The 13,932-nt window shown below is 59.9% G+C and overlaps 1 protein-coding gene across 2 annotated transcripts; it reads left to right on the top strand.

The window, feature by feature from the left end:
• Positions 1-2,707: 2,707 nt before the first annotated feature.
• Positions 2,708-9,862, top strand: PLP1 (proteolipid protein 1). Of its 2 annotated transcripts, none has more exons than XM_009468083.2 (7): positions 2,708-2,842; positions 4,965-5,151; positions 5,641-5,797; positions 6,721-6,889; positions 7,107-7,180; positions 7,292-7,357; positions 7,835-9,862. In XM_009468083.2, exons 1-7 carry the CDS (start codon positions 2,839-2,841, stop codon positions 7,904-7,906), a joined length of 729 nt encoding a protein of 242 aa, XP_009466358.1. In that variant the 5' UTR covers positions 2,708-2,838; the 3' UTR covers positions 7,907-9,862. The 2 variants fall into 2 exon arrangements, with proteins under 2 accessions (XP_009466358.1, XP_009466357.1); XM_009468082.2 differs by having other exon boundaries at positions 5,641-5,902.
• Positions 9,863-13,932: the final 4,070 nt, after the last annotated feature.

Genomic DNA, 13,932 nt, shown 5'->3' with positions numbered 1-13,932 from the left:
GTCCTTGTGGCTCTCCCTTTGTCATTGCTGTCACCTGCTTGCCCCTCCAGCCCCAGACTTGCCTTCCCCATGGCCCAGGGAAAGCCTGAGTCTGAGCCACAGCTGTGAAGAACCAAGGATAGAAGAGAAAAACCCACAAACATCCCAGAGAGGCCTTACCATGCAGGGGGGTGCCTTTAGAGATGTACGTGTATGTTTTCCTCCAAATACTTCATTTTGGTGCAGCCTGTTCCAGTGTCTTAGTGCAGATGGCGGATGGCTGGGGAAGGAAAGCCTTCTCCGTGTCTAGCCCCTGGCATACCTCGTAAGGGACAGCACGGCAGTCCCAGGCTCTATTAATGAATGCAGGTATCTAAGCCCTTCCTTGCCCTGTGAGGGGTGGTTTTGGACATAATTGGCCACTGCCCAAGGGTCAGAACAAATTGCAAGGTGTTCTGGATTGATTATAAGCATGTTTATTTTTACCGGCCTGGCATGGCCCTCTCCTGGCTGGCAAACAGGGATGCGTCTCCCGTTCCCTGCCTGAGAAATAGCAGCATTTTCTCCGGCAGGGACAAGCTGACAAGGAAACTTTTATGCAGGCTGGCAGGCTCCCTGCAGCCGCACGCTGCCCTCGGGGCCTCATCCAGGAAGGGGCTGAGCTGCAGGATTGCTCCAAGCGTGCAGAAGCATGTGGTTATGCACTGAGGATTTGCAGGAAAGGCTCTCACAACCTCTCCAACTGAAATGCAAAGGGAGAAGGATGCAAGAAGATCTTTTCAGCATCTTCGTGGCCACACATACCCCTGGGGCTCTGCCCCACAGTGCAGGCAGGCAGTGCAGTGTTTGGGGTGCGCTGTTGGCTGCCCACCCAGCTGCTCAGTGCAGGGTACCTGCCCCGATGGAAGAGGAAAGGCAACCCCCACCACTTTCCTGAATGCTTTCTTCTCCCTCAAGACTTAGAAATCCAGGGAGGGGATTTACCCCTTTTCCGCATCTCCCTGTTTTGCAGCTCCACTCTGGAGCACCCATGGGAGCACTGCTGGGAGATGGGCTGGTCCCTACTGCTAGGGGGTGATGCTAGTGGCAGCACCAAGGGGCTTCCAGCCCAGGAGGGAAATGCTTGCTGACAAACAGTGCCTGATCACCAAGAATTTTAAGCCACATCATAGTCCCTCTGAGCTGCCCACCTTCTCCCCGATGGGGTAAAGCTGCTGCTCCCCTCGAGAGTGTTCAGAAATTGCAGAGTCAGCAAAACTGGAATTTCTATGGAAAGAAAAATAAGGGCTTATATTTTTTCCCCAATGTCTTTTTTTTTAATGTTATGTTATATTTTATATGTTGTATTTATGGGGTTTTTTTATGTCATATGTTTTCCTCCTGGTGGACAGGGGTCCCCCTGTGCTTCCCTGGGGTGCAGGCTGGGCCCTGCTGGTGGCCCATAGTGGCCACAGGTTATTTCCAAAGGGATGTTGCAAGGCTGTCACCCTCCCGTGGCCATTATAAGGTGACCGTGGCTGGGTGACATCGCTGCCAGGCCAACTGGGTGCCACCAGGAGGTGGGTGCCAAAGGAGGTGCGCAAGGATGCTGCCCTCAGCGGTGGCAGAGGCTCTCCCTGTTCTGTTGTCCCTCCCCAGCCCTTCCCTTCCTATGGCTGGCTGGGGACACTGGACAGCCCTTTGCCACCCTGCCTTGCAGTAAGAAACGGAGGCAGGGAGTGGTGCTGGGGGGGGCCAGGAGCTGGGTCCCACCGATGCGGGGTGCAGCTGGCCAGCATGAAGCCCTGCATGAAGCATTTGCACAGCTGCCCAAGTGGTGTTTCCCCCCAGGACATCTGCAGGCAAGCCAAGGGGTGGCTGTTTGGGTGGGTGAGGAAGGGGCAGGGGTCCTCACAAGGTGGCCCACCCTGCTCCTGGCCCTCCACGGCCAAGGAACCCCCAGCCCACTAGCGGCCCCAGCCCCAGGGACAGCCAGGCCCTGCCACCTCACTGTCTGGCACAAAGAGGGGCATTGAGGGACACAGCGGGGCTTTGTCCACCCCGTGCCCACCGGGAAGGGGCCGGTTGCCCTCTGCAGGCTTCCCTGACCCTGTGCTGGTTCTGCAGCCGCAGTCCCCAGGGGAGCTGAAAGCATCCATGGGGCATCCAAGGGAGGTGGGGTACCCATGGGAGCAGGAGCACCCAAGGGAGCTGGCTCCATCTGCTGCAGCCCTGGAGCCATACCCATCACTTGGGTACCCCACGGATGTGCCCACCTGAGCGCCATTCCCCCACAGCTGCAGGATTCCCATCAAAAGGGGGAAAGCTCCCAGTCTGGAGCCCCCAAGGCTGAAAGCAGGTCCCTGGGACAGGAAAGCTCTGTTCTCCGCTCATGGGTGCTGGGGGGTCAGGGAGGTGACAGAGGGGCATCACTGCTGTCCTGGGGGGCTGGGCTCCCATGCTGCCACAGCGGGCAGCCCGGGCAAACACAGCCCGGCTGGGCCCAGGGGGTCCCCAGAGCCACCAACAAGGGGGCATCCCATGAGCCCACCCCAGCCCCCAAGCTGCTCTCTTTCTTTTGCAAAAACCTTTTCCCCCAAAAGCCCTGAGCGGGGCTGTGGGGCAGCTCTGCCCACGCAGCCTCTGGGCACCCAGGAGCTGGCAGCCAAGGGGTGCTGGGGGGGCCGGGGGGAGGGGCGGGGTCCTGTCCCTTTAAGGGGGGTGGCTGTCACTCAGAGAGCCCTTTTCTTTGCTGGAGAGCGGGACAGGCACCCAGAGGGGAAAATACAGGGCGAGGGACCGCCAGGCAGGCGAGGGCTCCCGCAGATAGCACCAAAGCAGCCGAGCGGGCCGTCGGGGGAGTTGACCAAGTCCAGCATCATGGGTGAGTATGGGGTGAGGGTGGCGGACACCTGGAGAGCTGTCACTGGTGGCTCTGGGGACCCTGTCCCAGAGCAGAGACCCCTGAAACTTTCCTCTGGCACCGGTCGGGTCCTGGTGGCCTCAGTGTGGCCATGCCGGCCATGGGACCTGCCGGGGAGGATGCCTCGGCATGGCGGGGACGGTGTTTTCTTTCCCGTTTTCTGTCTTTGTGTGCTCACACACTGTCTGTGGGGACAGATGCCATCCCCACAGCTGGTCCCACCCAAGCCCTTGCCACATGGGCGGGAGAGATGAGAGCTCCTGCCTGGGGCTGGTGGGAGCTGGGAGGTCCAGGTAGGGCACTGAGACCTGCCACAGCTCATGCCACTTGTATGCCAGCAGCCTTGGGAAAATGGAGGCACTCTGCGTGCCTCAGTTTCCCTACCAATACACCAGAGCTAATACTTACCGGCATACCCCCCAGAGCATCAGGGGTGCTCTGTTCCCAGAGGTGCCATGGGCTGCCGGCACCCTCCCTCCTCCTCCTCCTCCTCCTCCTGCTTTCTGCAGCGTATTGTTTGGCTCTGACAGCAGCTGAGCCCGGGTACAAGGCCCGGGATTGTGAGGCACAAGGGCTCTTTCTCTCGTCCCTTCCCCTCCCCAGGCTTCCCCAGCGCAGCTTCCCAAAGCCCAAGGGGCTGGAGTTGTGGCAAGGAGCCCACCAGGCCCTGCCGCATCTCGGGGCCCACAGCCCCCCGGGAGTGGGGCCATTCGCCATGCCCCAGCCCCGGGCACCTGCCGCACCAGGTGACTAAAAATAAAAAAGGCACGTTTGGCCCAGCACCCCGCTGGGTGCGCAGGGCCGTCCCCGTGGGTCCCAGTGAGGTCTGGGGAACAGTGCTGGCTGGGGGGGAGCGGGACCCCCCCGGACCTGCCACGTCCAAGGCAAACAAGCGGGAGGGGTCCCAGCACTCCCCCATAGCGCTGCCTTTGTTCCCTGTTTGCTCTCTGCACAGGCAGCCGCTGGGGTGGCAGTGCCAGGGACAATCCCCCATTGTCCTTGGTGCCACGGCGCGACCTTGCGCCCAGCAGGGAGGGGAGGGCACTGCTGGCCGGGACCCCATGGCTTTCTTGTCCTTTGAGGGAGGAGATAAGCACTGTGGGACCCGTGGAGGGAGCGTGGGTTTGGGAACGCTTCCCACGGGTGCCTTTTTGGCATTCAAGGCACAAATGCTATGCCCAGACAGGGTGTGCTCAGGCAGCTGCTGTGCCCAGGACAGTGGGGTGCCGGAGCCTGCACCCTGGGGAAGGGGAGCAGCTTCCCTGCATGGAGGTGTTGCACAGCCAGGGCAGCAGGTTATCACAGCTTAGCTGGAGCTAAACTGACCCTCCTGTGCAAACCCACCTGGCTGCCTGCCCTCGAACCGGGCAGGAGAGCAGCTGGCTGAGCACCTCCCAACCCAGCCCATTGGGAACCTGAGCTAATGATCCTGCACGTCAGAGCCCCGACATGCAGAAGGAGCAGGTGCCCGTGGCCCCACCGCTGGAAAAAATCCAGCATTTAGGCAATCTGAGCAGCATGCTGGCACGTGCCCTCACTTTCCCTACCCACGCACAGGTACACGTGCCCTCTTGCCAAATATCTGTCCTGGAGGAGTAAATCTATTACACAAGCGTTGACGTTTGAGGAACTAACACGGCTTCTCTCCATAAGCTCATCTGCCCGCGTAACAGGGCTGCTGCAGCCCATTAGCAGCTTGTTTGCTGGGTCCCTCTGGCATTACGCTACATCGCCTTGTATTTCCATCTTGTTTCGCACGGGTTGGCGCGGCTGGCTCACCTCCGCTCCCCATCCACCTCACAGTCAGGGGCTGCCTTGCAGCCCCGGTGCCCCACGCTGCCGTCACCCCTGTCCCTGGGCACACTTGGCTGTGATCCTGCCCTGCTGCTTAGAGAGCTCTCGGGGAAGCTGCTGGGTTCGGCTCTCCAGCACCACAATAAATCATTTCTGGGTTTTTCTTCAACCTGCTTCCCTCCTCCCGCCAAGCACCTCCCTCCCCCCACGCTTGCCTGCTCCTGAGCTGCAGGATCTGCACGCTCCCTGTCCCAGCAGTCCTGTCCCACGTCACCTCTCTTCTCCCTAGGTTTGCTCGAGTGCTGTGCCAGATGTCTCATCGGGGCACCTTTTGCTTCGCTGGTTGCCACCGGCTTGTGCTTCTTCGGGGTGGCGCTGTTTTGTGGCTGTGGGCACGAAGCCCTCACAGGCACTGAACAGCTCATTGAGACCTACTTCTCCAAAAACTACCAGGACTATGAGTATCTCATCGATGTGTAAGTACCCTGCTGTGGTGCATCGCTCTCACGCCGGGGCCCCTTGTGTCTCCGTCTTGCTCTGTGCGGGGAGGAGGTGTCCGGCTGGGCTGGCCAGGGCAATGCTGTCACCCGGGCACCACGGAGACCCCAGGCTGCGTTTGCTGTGTGCCGATGCCACGGCTGCATGGCAGGGTCCGGTGGCCACTTGTTTCCGTTTCAGCCCTGTTTTTATCTGACCTCGGTAGGTGCCCTGGCTAGTGCTGGACCTCTGCATGGGGTAGGTATGGAGGGTGCGGGGAAGCTGGCAGCAGCAGCCAGCCTTGCTTGCCATGGCTTTGCCCTGGCTTGCTCCTCTCATGGCTTCACCCTCTGTTTTGGTCCCCCTGGGGTGGCACGGGGAGGGTAAGTCACTGTGGCCAGGCTGCCCCAGCCATGCCGCATGCGGGGCTGAGCTCCCCAGCACCGCCCCGGTGCCTGAGCATCCCTGCCCGCTCCTCTCCCCGGCAGCATCCACGCTTTTCAGTACGTCATCTATGGCACGGCCTCCTTCTTCTTCCTCTACGGAGCTCTGCTGCTGGCCGAAGGCTTCTACACCACCGGTGCCGTCCGGCAAATCTTCGGGGACTACAAGACCACCATCTGCGGCAAGGGCCTCAGCGCAACGGTAACTGGGGGCCCGAAAGGGAGGGGAGCGCGAGGCCCCCAGCGAGCTCATTCGTTGCAGCGGGTGTGTCAGTGTTTGGGAAAGTGGCTAGGACATCCTGACAAGGTGATCTTAACTGGGGTTTGGCACCCCTTCGCGCGCCCGCAGCGGGTTCGCCACGCTTGGCGTGGCCGAAGGGCAGGACACTGCGGCCGTCCGGGTTTCGGGGTATCCCAAAGGGAAGCGCAGCCCAGCCACCCTCCCCCAGGCCCACTGTGGTCCCTGGGGACCAAAGCAGCCCAAATGGCCACGTTTAACAAAACCGCTTCATGTTTAAGCATCGTTATGGAGAGTCATGAGCATCCCTGCAGTGCCGGCAGCCCGAGGCTCTCTGGCACCCACTGACCCCGGGGTTGTCTTCTCTGCTGTGCTTGGGGACCATGACAAAGTGCTGACAAGGGGAGCCCGTGGCCTGGGGGAGCAGAGGGGGACGGCTGTGGTTCCCTCGGGGGCCGGTCGGGGTGGCATCGCGGAGGGAGGGCAGGAAAGCCGCATTTGCACACCAAGGCGGGTTTTGCAGCTGCCCTCCCGCAGAGGCCAAACCCTGCTTGGCTGCGGCCATGGTTTTCCCCGCCCCAGCATGGGACGAGGCAGCCATTCTGCTGCTGCCACTGGTCACCCCCACATACGCAAAGCCAGCCGCAAGACTGGGGCTGATGCTGTCCCCGTGAGCTGCAGGGGTGCCCGGCTTGGGCTTTTGCTCCATGCTGGCTGCTTGGGGACATGCTGGGTTTGGCGGGCAGTGTGGAGCCAGATGCAGGCAGCATCTCAGTCCCCTGCCTGCCCCACGCCCCCTCCTGCCTGGGGACCCTCGCGCTCCCCTGTCCATGTCCCTGGCCGCTCAGTAACCACGGCTCTGCCCTGGCTTGTCCTGCCCCTTGCAGTTTGTGGGCATTACCTACGTCCTGACCATCATCTGGCTCCTGGTCTTTGCCTGCTCCGCGGTGCCTGTCTACATCTACTTTAACACTTGGACCACCTGCCAGTCCATTGCCAACCCCAGCAAGACCTCGGCCAGCATCGGCACCCTGTGTGCGGATGCCAGGATGTACGGTGAGTGCTGTGTTTACCGCCCAGGAGCCAGGGCTCAGGGAGGAGGAGAGGGGATGGAGGAGAGGATCCAGGTGGATAAGGCTGGGATAAAGCAGGGGCAAGTGCTGAAGAGCCCCGAAACGCCAGGGTGTGTGTGACACACGTGGCTGCGGGAGGCTGAGCAAGGCAGCCGGCTGGCAGCCGTGCCCAGCTCACCCAGCTCTCCACGTCTCACCAGGCGTCCTGCCCTGGAACGCTTTCCCTGGCAAGGTGTGTGGCTCCAACCTGCTCTCCATCTGCAAGACCAGCGAGGTGAGCACTTCTCATCACCTGACGTGCACTCCCCTCAGTGGGTGGCCTTGGCACCGGCCTCTCCAGCCGGCATGCGGGACCCCAGGAGCTCACCCCCCTCTTCCCTTGCAGTTCCAGATGACTTTCCACCTCTTCATCGCGGCCTTCGTGGGGGCAGCCGCCACGCTGGTCTCACTGGTGAGTCGGTGCTCCCCCTGCCCGGCCGTTCTCCCCCTGCCCGGCCGTTCTCCCCCACCCGGTGAGGATGTGGGGGCAGAGGACAACAGAGGTGGTGGGCACGGATGTGACAGAGCCCGTGCTCGTGTCATTTTCTGGCACATAAGTGCAAATGGCGAATTCAGGCACCTCAAGTAGAAGCGGCTGCTGGAGGGGATCTGGACAGGCTTTAGGAGACCACCAGGGAGAGGTCCTGCTGCCCATGCACTGAGTCCCCTGCCTTTCCCTAGCTCTCCTCTTGCTTTACACCAGTGACGAGACTCTGTGGTATCCTGTCGGTGCAGCAGGGCCACAGGGCTTCATGGGGCACCTGCCCTGTTGGGGTGCTGGGCTGGGGATCCCACCTCGGGCATACCTCAGCGAGGAGTCCCACCCTCCTCGCCCACGGGAGCTTCATTTCTCCTCCTCTCCCCTCGCTCACTCTCTTCCCACCCACAGCTCACCTTCATGATCGCCGCCACCTACAACTTTGCTGTCCTCAAGCTGATGGGCCGAGGCACCAAGTTCTAGCCCGCACGGTGGAGCCCAGCCAGACCAAATGCCCTTCTTTTCCCTAACCCCGAGGCTTTAACACTGCAGCCACCTGACACCAGGTCTCCTGCGTTAACTCTGCCTTCGCCGCTGACTCCCCTCCTCTTCTTGCCTCACATCCATCGTGCTGAGCATGACCAGGAAGGAGAGCTTCCCACCAATGGACATCTCTTCATGCACTTTTCTCTCTGCTCATCTGTAACCAGTTTGCTCTAGGGCCAAGCCCACCAAAACCAGCCAGAGAAGAGGAGGGACTTACTCCACTGTCCCGATGTTGCCTAGGGATGAGCAAGGCCTTCATGCTCCTGGGAGGAGGAAATCCATGTAGGTTGCTCCATGAGTAGCAAGAGGCTACCTAGAGAGAAAAGGAAGTTGGCCCAGTCCTGGTACCATTGCTAGTGACTCTCCTGGAGCTGTCTGCTGTCACCACCCATGGATGGAGAATAAGAGAAGGATTTTTTTTTTCCCCTTAGCAAAGAAAGATGAATTTTCCCCAAACTGCCTGCTGCAGCCAAAGCAAAGGGAGTTCAGGGCAAGGATCTTCCCATTGCGGAGAAGAGAGTGCTGACCCCGATGCTGATAAAGCCCTAACCCAGCTGCCCCTATGAAAGCCTAAAGGAGTTTGGTGTCTCTGTAGACAAGGGGGACTCTTGGCTTTACCCTCCAGGCAGCAGAGAGGTGGCAGATAGGTTTGACCGAGAGAGGACATCTCTGTGCTGTGTCCCGGGAGCGTAAAGCCAGAGCCATCCCTCCGTAGGCAGGGGATGACCCTCTGGACCGCGCACCTTCGCCCGCCCTGCAAGTGCCGCGCTTGCCGCACGCTCTCGTCCATTCACAATGGTGCTCTTCTCTGGGGTGACGTCTGCTTCTCTAACCTCCGCTGCGCCGGAGAGCTTGATTTGTTTCTCACCTGTGTCAAACGTAACTTTCCCTCGTTCTGTCCTCTTCTCCCCCTCACATTTTTTCCCCACATTTCCTGCAAGTCAGGACAACTGTCTTGTGTCTGCCAGGGCAGGAGGGACTGGCAGCATCTCGCTTCCAGTTGAAACCCAGGAAGAAGCTGGGGAGGGAAGGAAAGGTGGCAGTTTGGGCGTCACGGGGCAGAAACCAGATCCTTCTGGTGCGAGTTCAGTCTTTTCCCACGGAGGGGGGCAGCAGGGCAAGGGGTTTGGTGGAGACGACCTCTCCCCCATGATCGCTCTCCATGGCAGTTGGAGGAAAGTCCTCTGGCTGGGTAGCATTGGTCCAGCCAGACCCGCCAAAATGCTGTTTCCAGTCCTCCCCACCAACCGGTATTTTGTTTTGCTCTTCCCTGCCTCTCCTTAATGCTAATCTTAGTGTTTATTTATTGGAGAAACTACTTTCAGTGGCAGACTGTAGCTCCATCTTGCATGGATTTTTTTTTTTTGTCTGTATTATTATAATATTTTTTTTTAAGTACCTGTTTCAGCAGGGGCAAGGATAAAGGAGCAGATCTGCTGAGCAGAGCGTTCGAAGGATCCTTGCTGCCGGGAATGCTGAAATAGGTTGGCCAGGCTACCAACGCACACGGGCTGGGGAGGGGGGAGATGCCAGGAGGGACGGCAGGGTGGGGAGAAACCAGCCAAGATCTGGAAATTCACATCAATGCTATCTCTCTTGGGGGTTTGCTGGGGTTTTTTTGGTATCCATTTAACAAAAAATAACCAGATCCTCCTTCCCACCCTCGTCCCCAGACCCCAAACACACACACACACATGCACACGTGCACACACACACACACACACACGCAAAAAGAGAGTTAATCAACTGAAAGTGTTTCCTTCCTTTCTGATCTAGAATTTCAACTTGTTAACAAGCAATAAAAAGGAGCAAGTTTTTAGAGACTTATCTTACAAGATGTATTTTATAAAAATTAAAGAAAATAAGTTAAAATTAAGAACATTCTGAACAAGATATACGTCTGTCTGTCCTTTTGTTGTGATGGCTTTCCCACCTCCTCCCTGCCCCAGTGGCAAAAAAAAAGCAGGGAAGGGGAGACTGCAGCAGAGAAGGTCCCAGAGGAGCAGCGCTCACCAGCCCCACGTGTGGGCCAGCAGCTCCCCAGGACTCTGCCCACCTCTCCTTCCCACCCCAGCCATGAGGTTCATAACCCTGACTTCAAAATCTTTGTTTCCAGCTGGGGAGCCCTTAAAACCTCTATTTCTCCTCCAGCCACCTGGAGGAAAGCTGGGGTCTTGTAGGAGCTGCTTGCTCTTGCTTGGTGATGTGCTGCTGCCCTTTAATACTCAGCCTACGTGGTGACAGCCTTTGCCACGTCTCCTAATATAGCACCTACAGCACAACCACAAGCAAAACTAAACGGCATGGCTCGAGCAAAGCTCGCATCAGGCAATGCACGTGGTACGAGCACATCCAGAGCCACGCAGGATGCACGATTCTCTCACTTGCAGAGCCCTGTGTGAGATAGGAGCGTCTTGTTTAGGCACGAGGGTGGACTCGACTACCGCAGGGCCCTACGTGTCGCATGCTCTGTGGGTGGCTGCGGCACATTTGACACAGGGTCCTTAACAGTTTGCACGGTGGTGGTGTGTGAGGAGGTCATCAGCTGGTGTCTTTCTGCCCCTGATCAGACGAACACTGCCCTTAGACACATGTTTCCACAGCAGCTGCTCAAAAATTATCAATTCAAACACTGCTTCTCTTGGAAATCCCCCCTAGGAGGTGTGCTCAGGAGCCTCCGGGGAGTGAGGCCACAGAGGGATGCTCCCAGCCCCACGCTCAGACGCCGGCACTGCTCCCGTTTGCAGTGGATCTGCCCGAGAGGCAGATTTCAGGAAAGACTAGATGCCTATGAGCGGCCGGGCGGGCTGAGAGCCAGCAGGCTGTTACCTACCCACGGCCAGGACCCTTGCTGCTCTTCCTAAATGGGATGCTAGCCCAAATCCCACTCTCCCCTCCCTCCCCAGCTTCAGCCCCCTCGGGGCAGGCAGCAAGGCTTCTCATGCAGCCCAGCCGGGGGAGGTTTAGCTCATGCATTGCTGCTGCCCCAGCTCAGTGCACAGCTGTGCCTGCACCCCCGGCCTTGCCGCGGCTCACAGAAAACCATGCAGCCAGCATCAATGGGGCCCTTTGTTCCCCACATTCCCAGATGCCATCACCCTCCTCTCCCCATGCTGAAAGGGCCCTGTGTTGTGTGCATGATCAGCCGCTGGGCAGGAGCGAGCTGGGGAACAAAACACCATCTCTTTCCCCTGGCAGAGACTGGTGCCCCCCGGCCGGGGTGAGGGTTGGGGACAGCAGCGCGCGGGTAGCGTGTGAAAGTGGCCAGCATGGCCAGGGTGCTGGGCAAGTCCGAAGGCCGAAGGACACATGTAGCCTCTTGTCCGGTGTGCCCTTGGCTGTGTCCTGCTGCCACCCCACCTGGGGACATGGGACCTGCCCTCACAGCTCCTTCTCTGGGCACCCGGTGTCCTCCAGGAACTGGCTGAGGAAAGACAGGGAGTAAACCCTGCCTCGTACCAAACCACATCTCTGTAAACTGTCCCATCACCAGAGCTCCAAGGAGGGGAGGCAGCGCAGTCAAACACTTTCCCCCTGCCTAGCAGCTGAAACGCGGCTGCAGTTTGCTCCCGCAAAGACTGGACCAGAGGAAGGGACCCTGGAGCAGGTGGCCATGGGCTGCCTTGCTGGTGAGCGGGCAAGGCGACTCCCACCCCTTCATCCCATGCCCTGCCGCTCCGGGAGGCGGCCCTGTGCTGCCGCTGCCAGCAAGCGAGCCCTTGGGCCAGGGAAGGCAGACACCTCCCCTGCGCAGGGGAAGGAGAGGGGAGGGGACGGCGGCACTCAGGGCTGTTCGTGTACGGACGGCCCCGGGTCCCCAGCGCTCCGCCAGGCTGATGCCGCTCCCGGCCGCCTCCCTCGGCCGGGGCGGGACCGGCTCCCGCATCCCCGGTCCTCCGTCTCCTCCCCGCGGCCGCCGGCCGCAGCGGCCCGGGCTGGCGCTGCCGGGGCGCAGCGGGACAGGGCGGGCGTCGGGCCCTGCCGTCGGGCTCCGGCTTCGCCCCCGGCCCCTGCCCCACCGTGGCTGCCGCTGCGCTGCCCGAGCTCCCCGGGGAGCCCTCGCTGCAGAGGCACGTCTCCTGCTACGGGCGCCCGGGGAGCCTCCAAACCAAAGCCAGCACACCCGCCACACACCAGAAAAAACAGCTGCCATCTCCCTCTAGTGCCGTCACTTACACTGGGCTCCGTCCTGCACACTCCAGTCAAGGGAAAGCAAATAAAAGCTACACAAAACGTTCACATGCTGCCAGTCAAAGCCCGTCTGCAAGCCCCTAACTCCATAGCAAATTCCTCTGAAGTCACCCAGGCAGGCACAGTCCCCCGCCTTGCTCTTTTAGCGAGGGGTAAGTCTGCGTGGGACGAGCAGGAAGGCTCAGGGAAAGCAGGCAGCGCTGCAGGCAAACCCAACAGCTGCCCGCTGCCTCGGCTCAGCCCTCCACCCTCTGCCTGCACAAACACTCGGCAGAGCAGACGGCGGGCACGACGGCCGTGGCAGGGGACACTCACGCTCCCCCCAGCCCTGTCCTGGCTTCAGTTAGGGCAGGGGAAGGGCTGCGAGTGGTGAGCGGTGACCTGGCAGGGGCAGGGCGGGCCAGCAGCCCGGCCTGCAGGGGCCATGGCATGGCACTGCTGCCCATCTGCCCCACGCAGGGTCTCACCTGCCGCCTCAGGCACCCAGCTGGGTTCTCTCCGTTTCTGCGCACAGTTTGGCTCTGCACAGGAGATGCCCAGGGACAAGGAGGGAATAGCAAGCGGGAAGTCCTCACAGAAAGGACTAAGACTGACAACAGCACAGGCAGATGCTGTACTTGGCTGCTCGTGAAGTCAGGAGTCCTGCGTCCGCCCGTGGCCACGTGCACCAGCCCCTGAAGGACCCCTTGAAGCCACCAGGAAAGAGCTGCTCCACCAGCCATGCAAGCATGGGGGTCAAGGGGTATCTCTGTCTGTTCCCAATTGCTTTTGCCCAATCAATTGCCTCAGGAGGTAACCCACGATTTCACTGACTTCACGGATTGTCCCAGGCCCCAGCCTCTCAGTCGAGGCACTCTGACTCACCCGAGGCCTTTGGGCAACCGCTGTTGGAGCTGCAATTGCCTCCCACCGTGCCCCTCCTCGGCAGAGCAGGGAGTGCTCCCTCCTCCAGAGCAGGCCACGCCGGTGCCCCTGGCGCCAGAGCGGCAGCAAACTCCCTGGAGCACTAGAGCCTGGAGTGGGGTTCAGAAGCTAAAATGAAAGGCCATTTTTAGACTCTCTATATCTTTTTGCTCATTCACAGACACACGTAAGAAACACGCAGTCCCCAGAGAGGTCATGTTCCCGCAAGCCTCCTTACAGCTGCACTGCTGCGAGGAGCCAGCCTCCAGAGCTAGGGAGGAGTTGCGCTGAGGAGACGCGTGGTGTGCAAGCAGCCTTGGTCACCCAGAGAGCACAGCACCTCCACGGCATCTGCAGCCGTTTGGGGCTCCTCCGCTAGCAGTTCTAGACAAGATTTCCGTTTCCTCAGCCCATCAAGCAGCTGCACGGCCTTACAGCTGCGCTACGTGGCCCAGAGCAGCAAAATCCTCGAGAGGGCTGGGGGAGAGAGGGATGGATGGGACCAGGAGAGTCCCTACCGCTCCTCCTTTGCAAGCACGCAGGGATATGCTGTAGCACCTGTTGCACACAGAAGCAGCTCACTGCTTTCCTTTGGAGACACTCCTCTGCCCACCAGGGATCCATCCTCTCCCCAAGCCACAGCAAAACCTACTGAGCCCTCCACTGCTGCTTGCAGTGGGCAAGTGGGGAATGAGGGAACAGTCTCACTATTGCTCACACCAGGGGAGTCAGTGGTTTTGACGGTTTTAGACAGATGCTCGCTGACGTGAGACAGCCTCACCCAGCCCCCACGACTCCTCCAAGGCTGGGACCATCTCTCACCAGGTCACATCGGCTGTTTGCTTTCAGCTGTTTTGAAACAGCTGAAG

The sequence above is a fragment of the Nipponia nippon genome, unplaced genomic scaffold, assembly GCF_047370975.1.
Source record: "Nipponia nippon isolate SJK-2023a ecotype South Korea unplaced genomic scaffold, ASM4737097v1 scaffold_12, whole genome shotgun sequence".
Taxonomy (NCBI): Eukaryota; Metazoa; Chordata; class Aves; order Pelecaniformes; family Threskiornithidae; genus Nipponia; species Nipponia nippon.
The sequence above is the reverse complement of the archived record's forward strand: the minus strand, read 5'-3'. Positions and strand labels throughout refer to the sequence as shown.

What these genes read in the sequence shown, in the direction of transcription:
- PLP1 (XM_009468082.2), top strand. An exon ending in TATGAGTATCTCATCGATGT is followed by an intron (nt 5,152 to 5,640) that starts GTAAGTACCCTG and finishes TCTCCCCGGCAG; the next exon opens with CATCCACGCTTTTCAGTACG. An exon ending in CCGCCACGCTGGTCTCACTG is followed by an intron (nt 7,358 to 7,834) that starts GTGAGTCGGTGC and finishes TCCCACCCACAG; the next exon opens with CTCACCTTCATGATCGCCGC.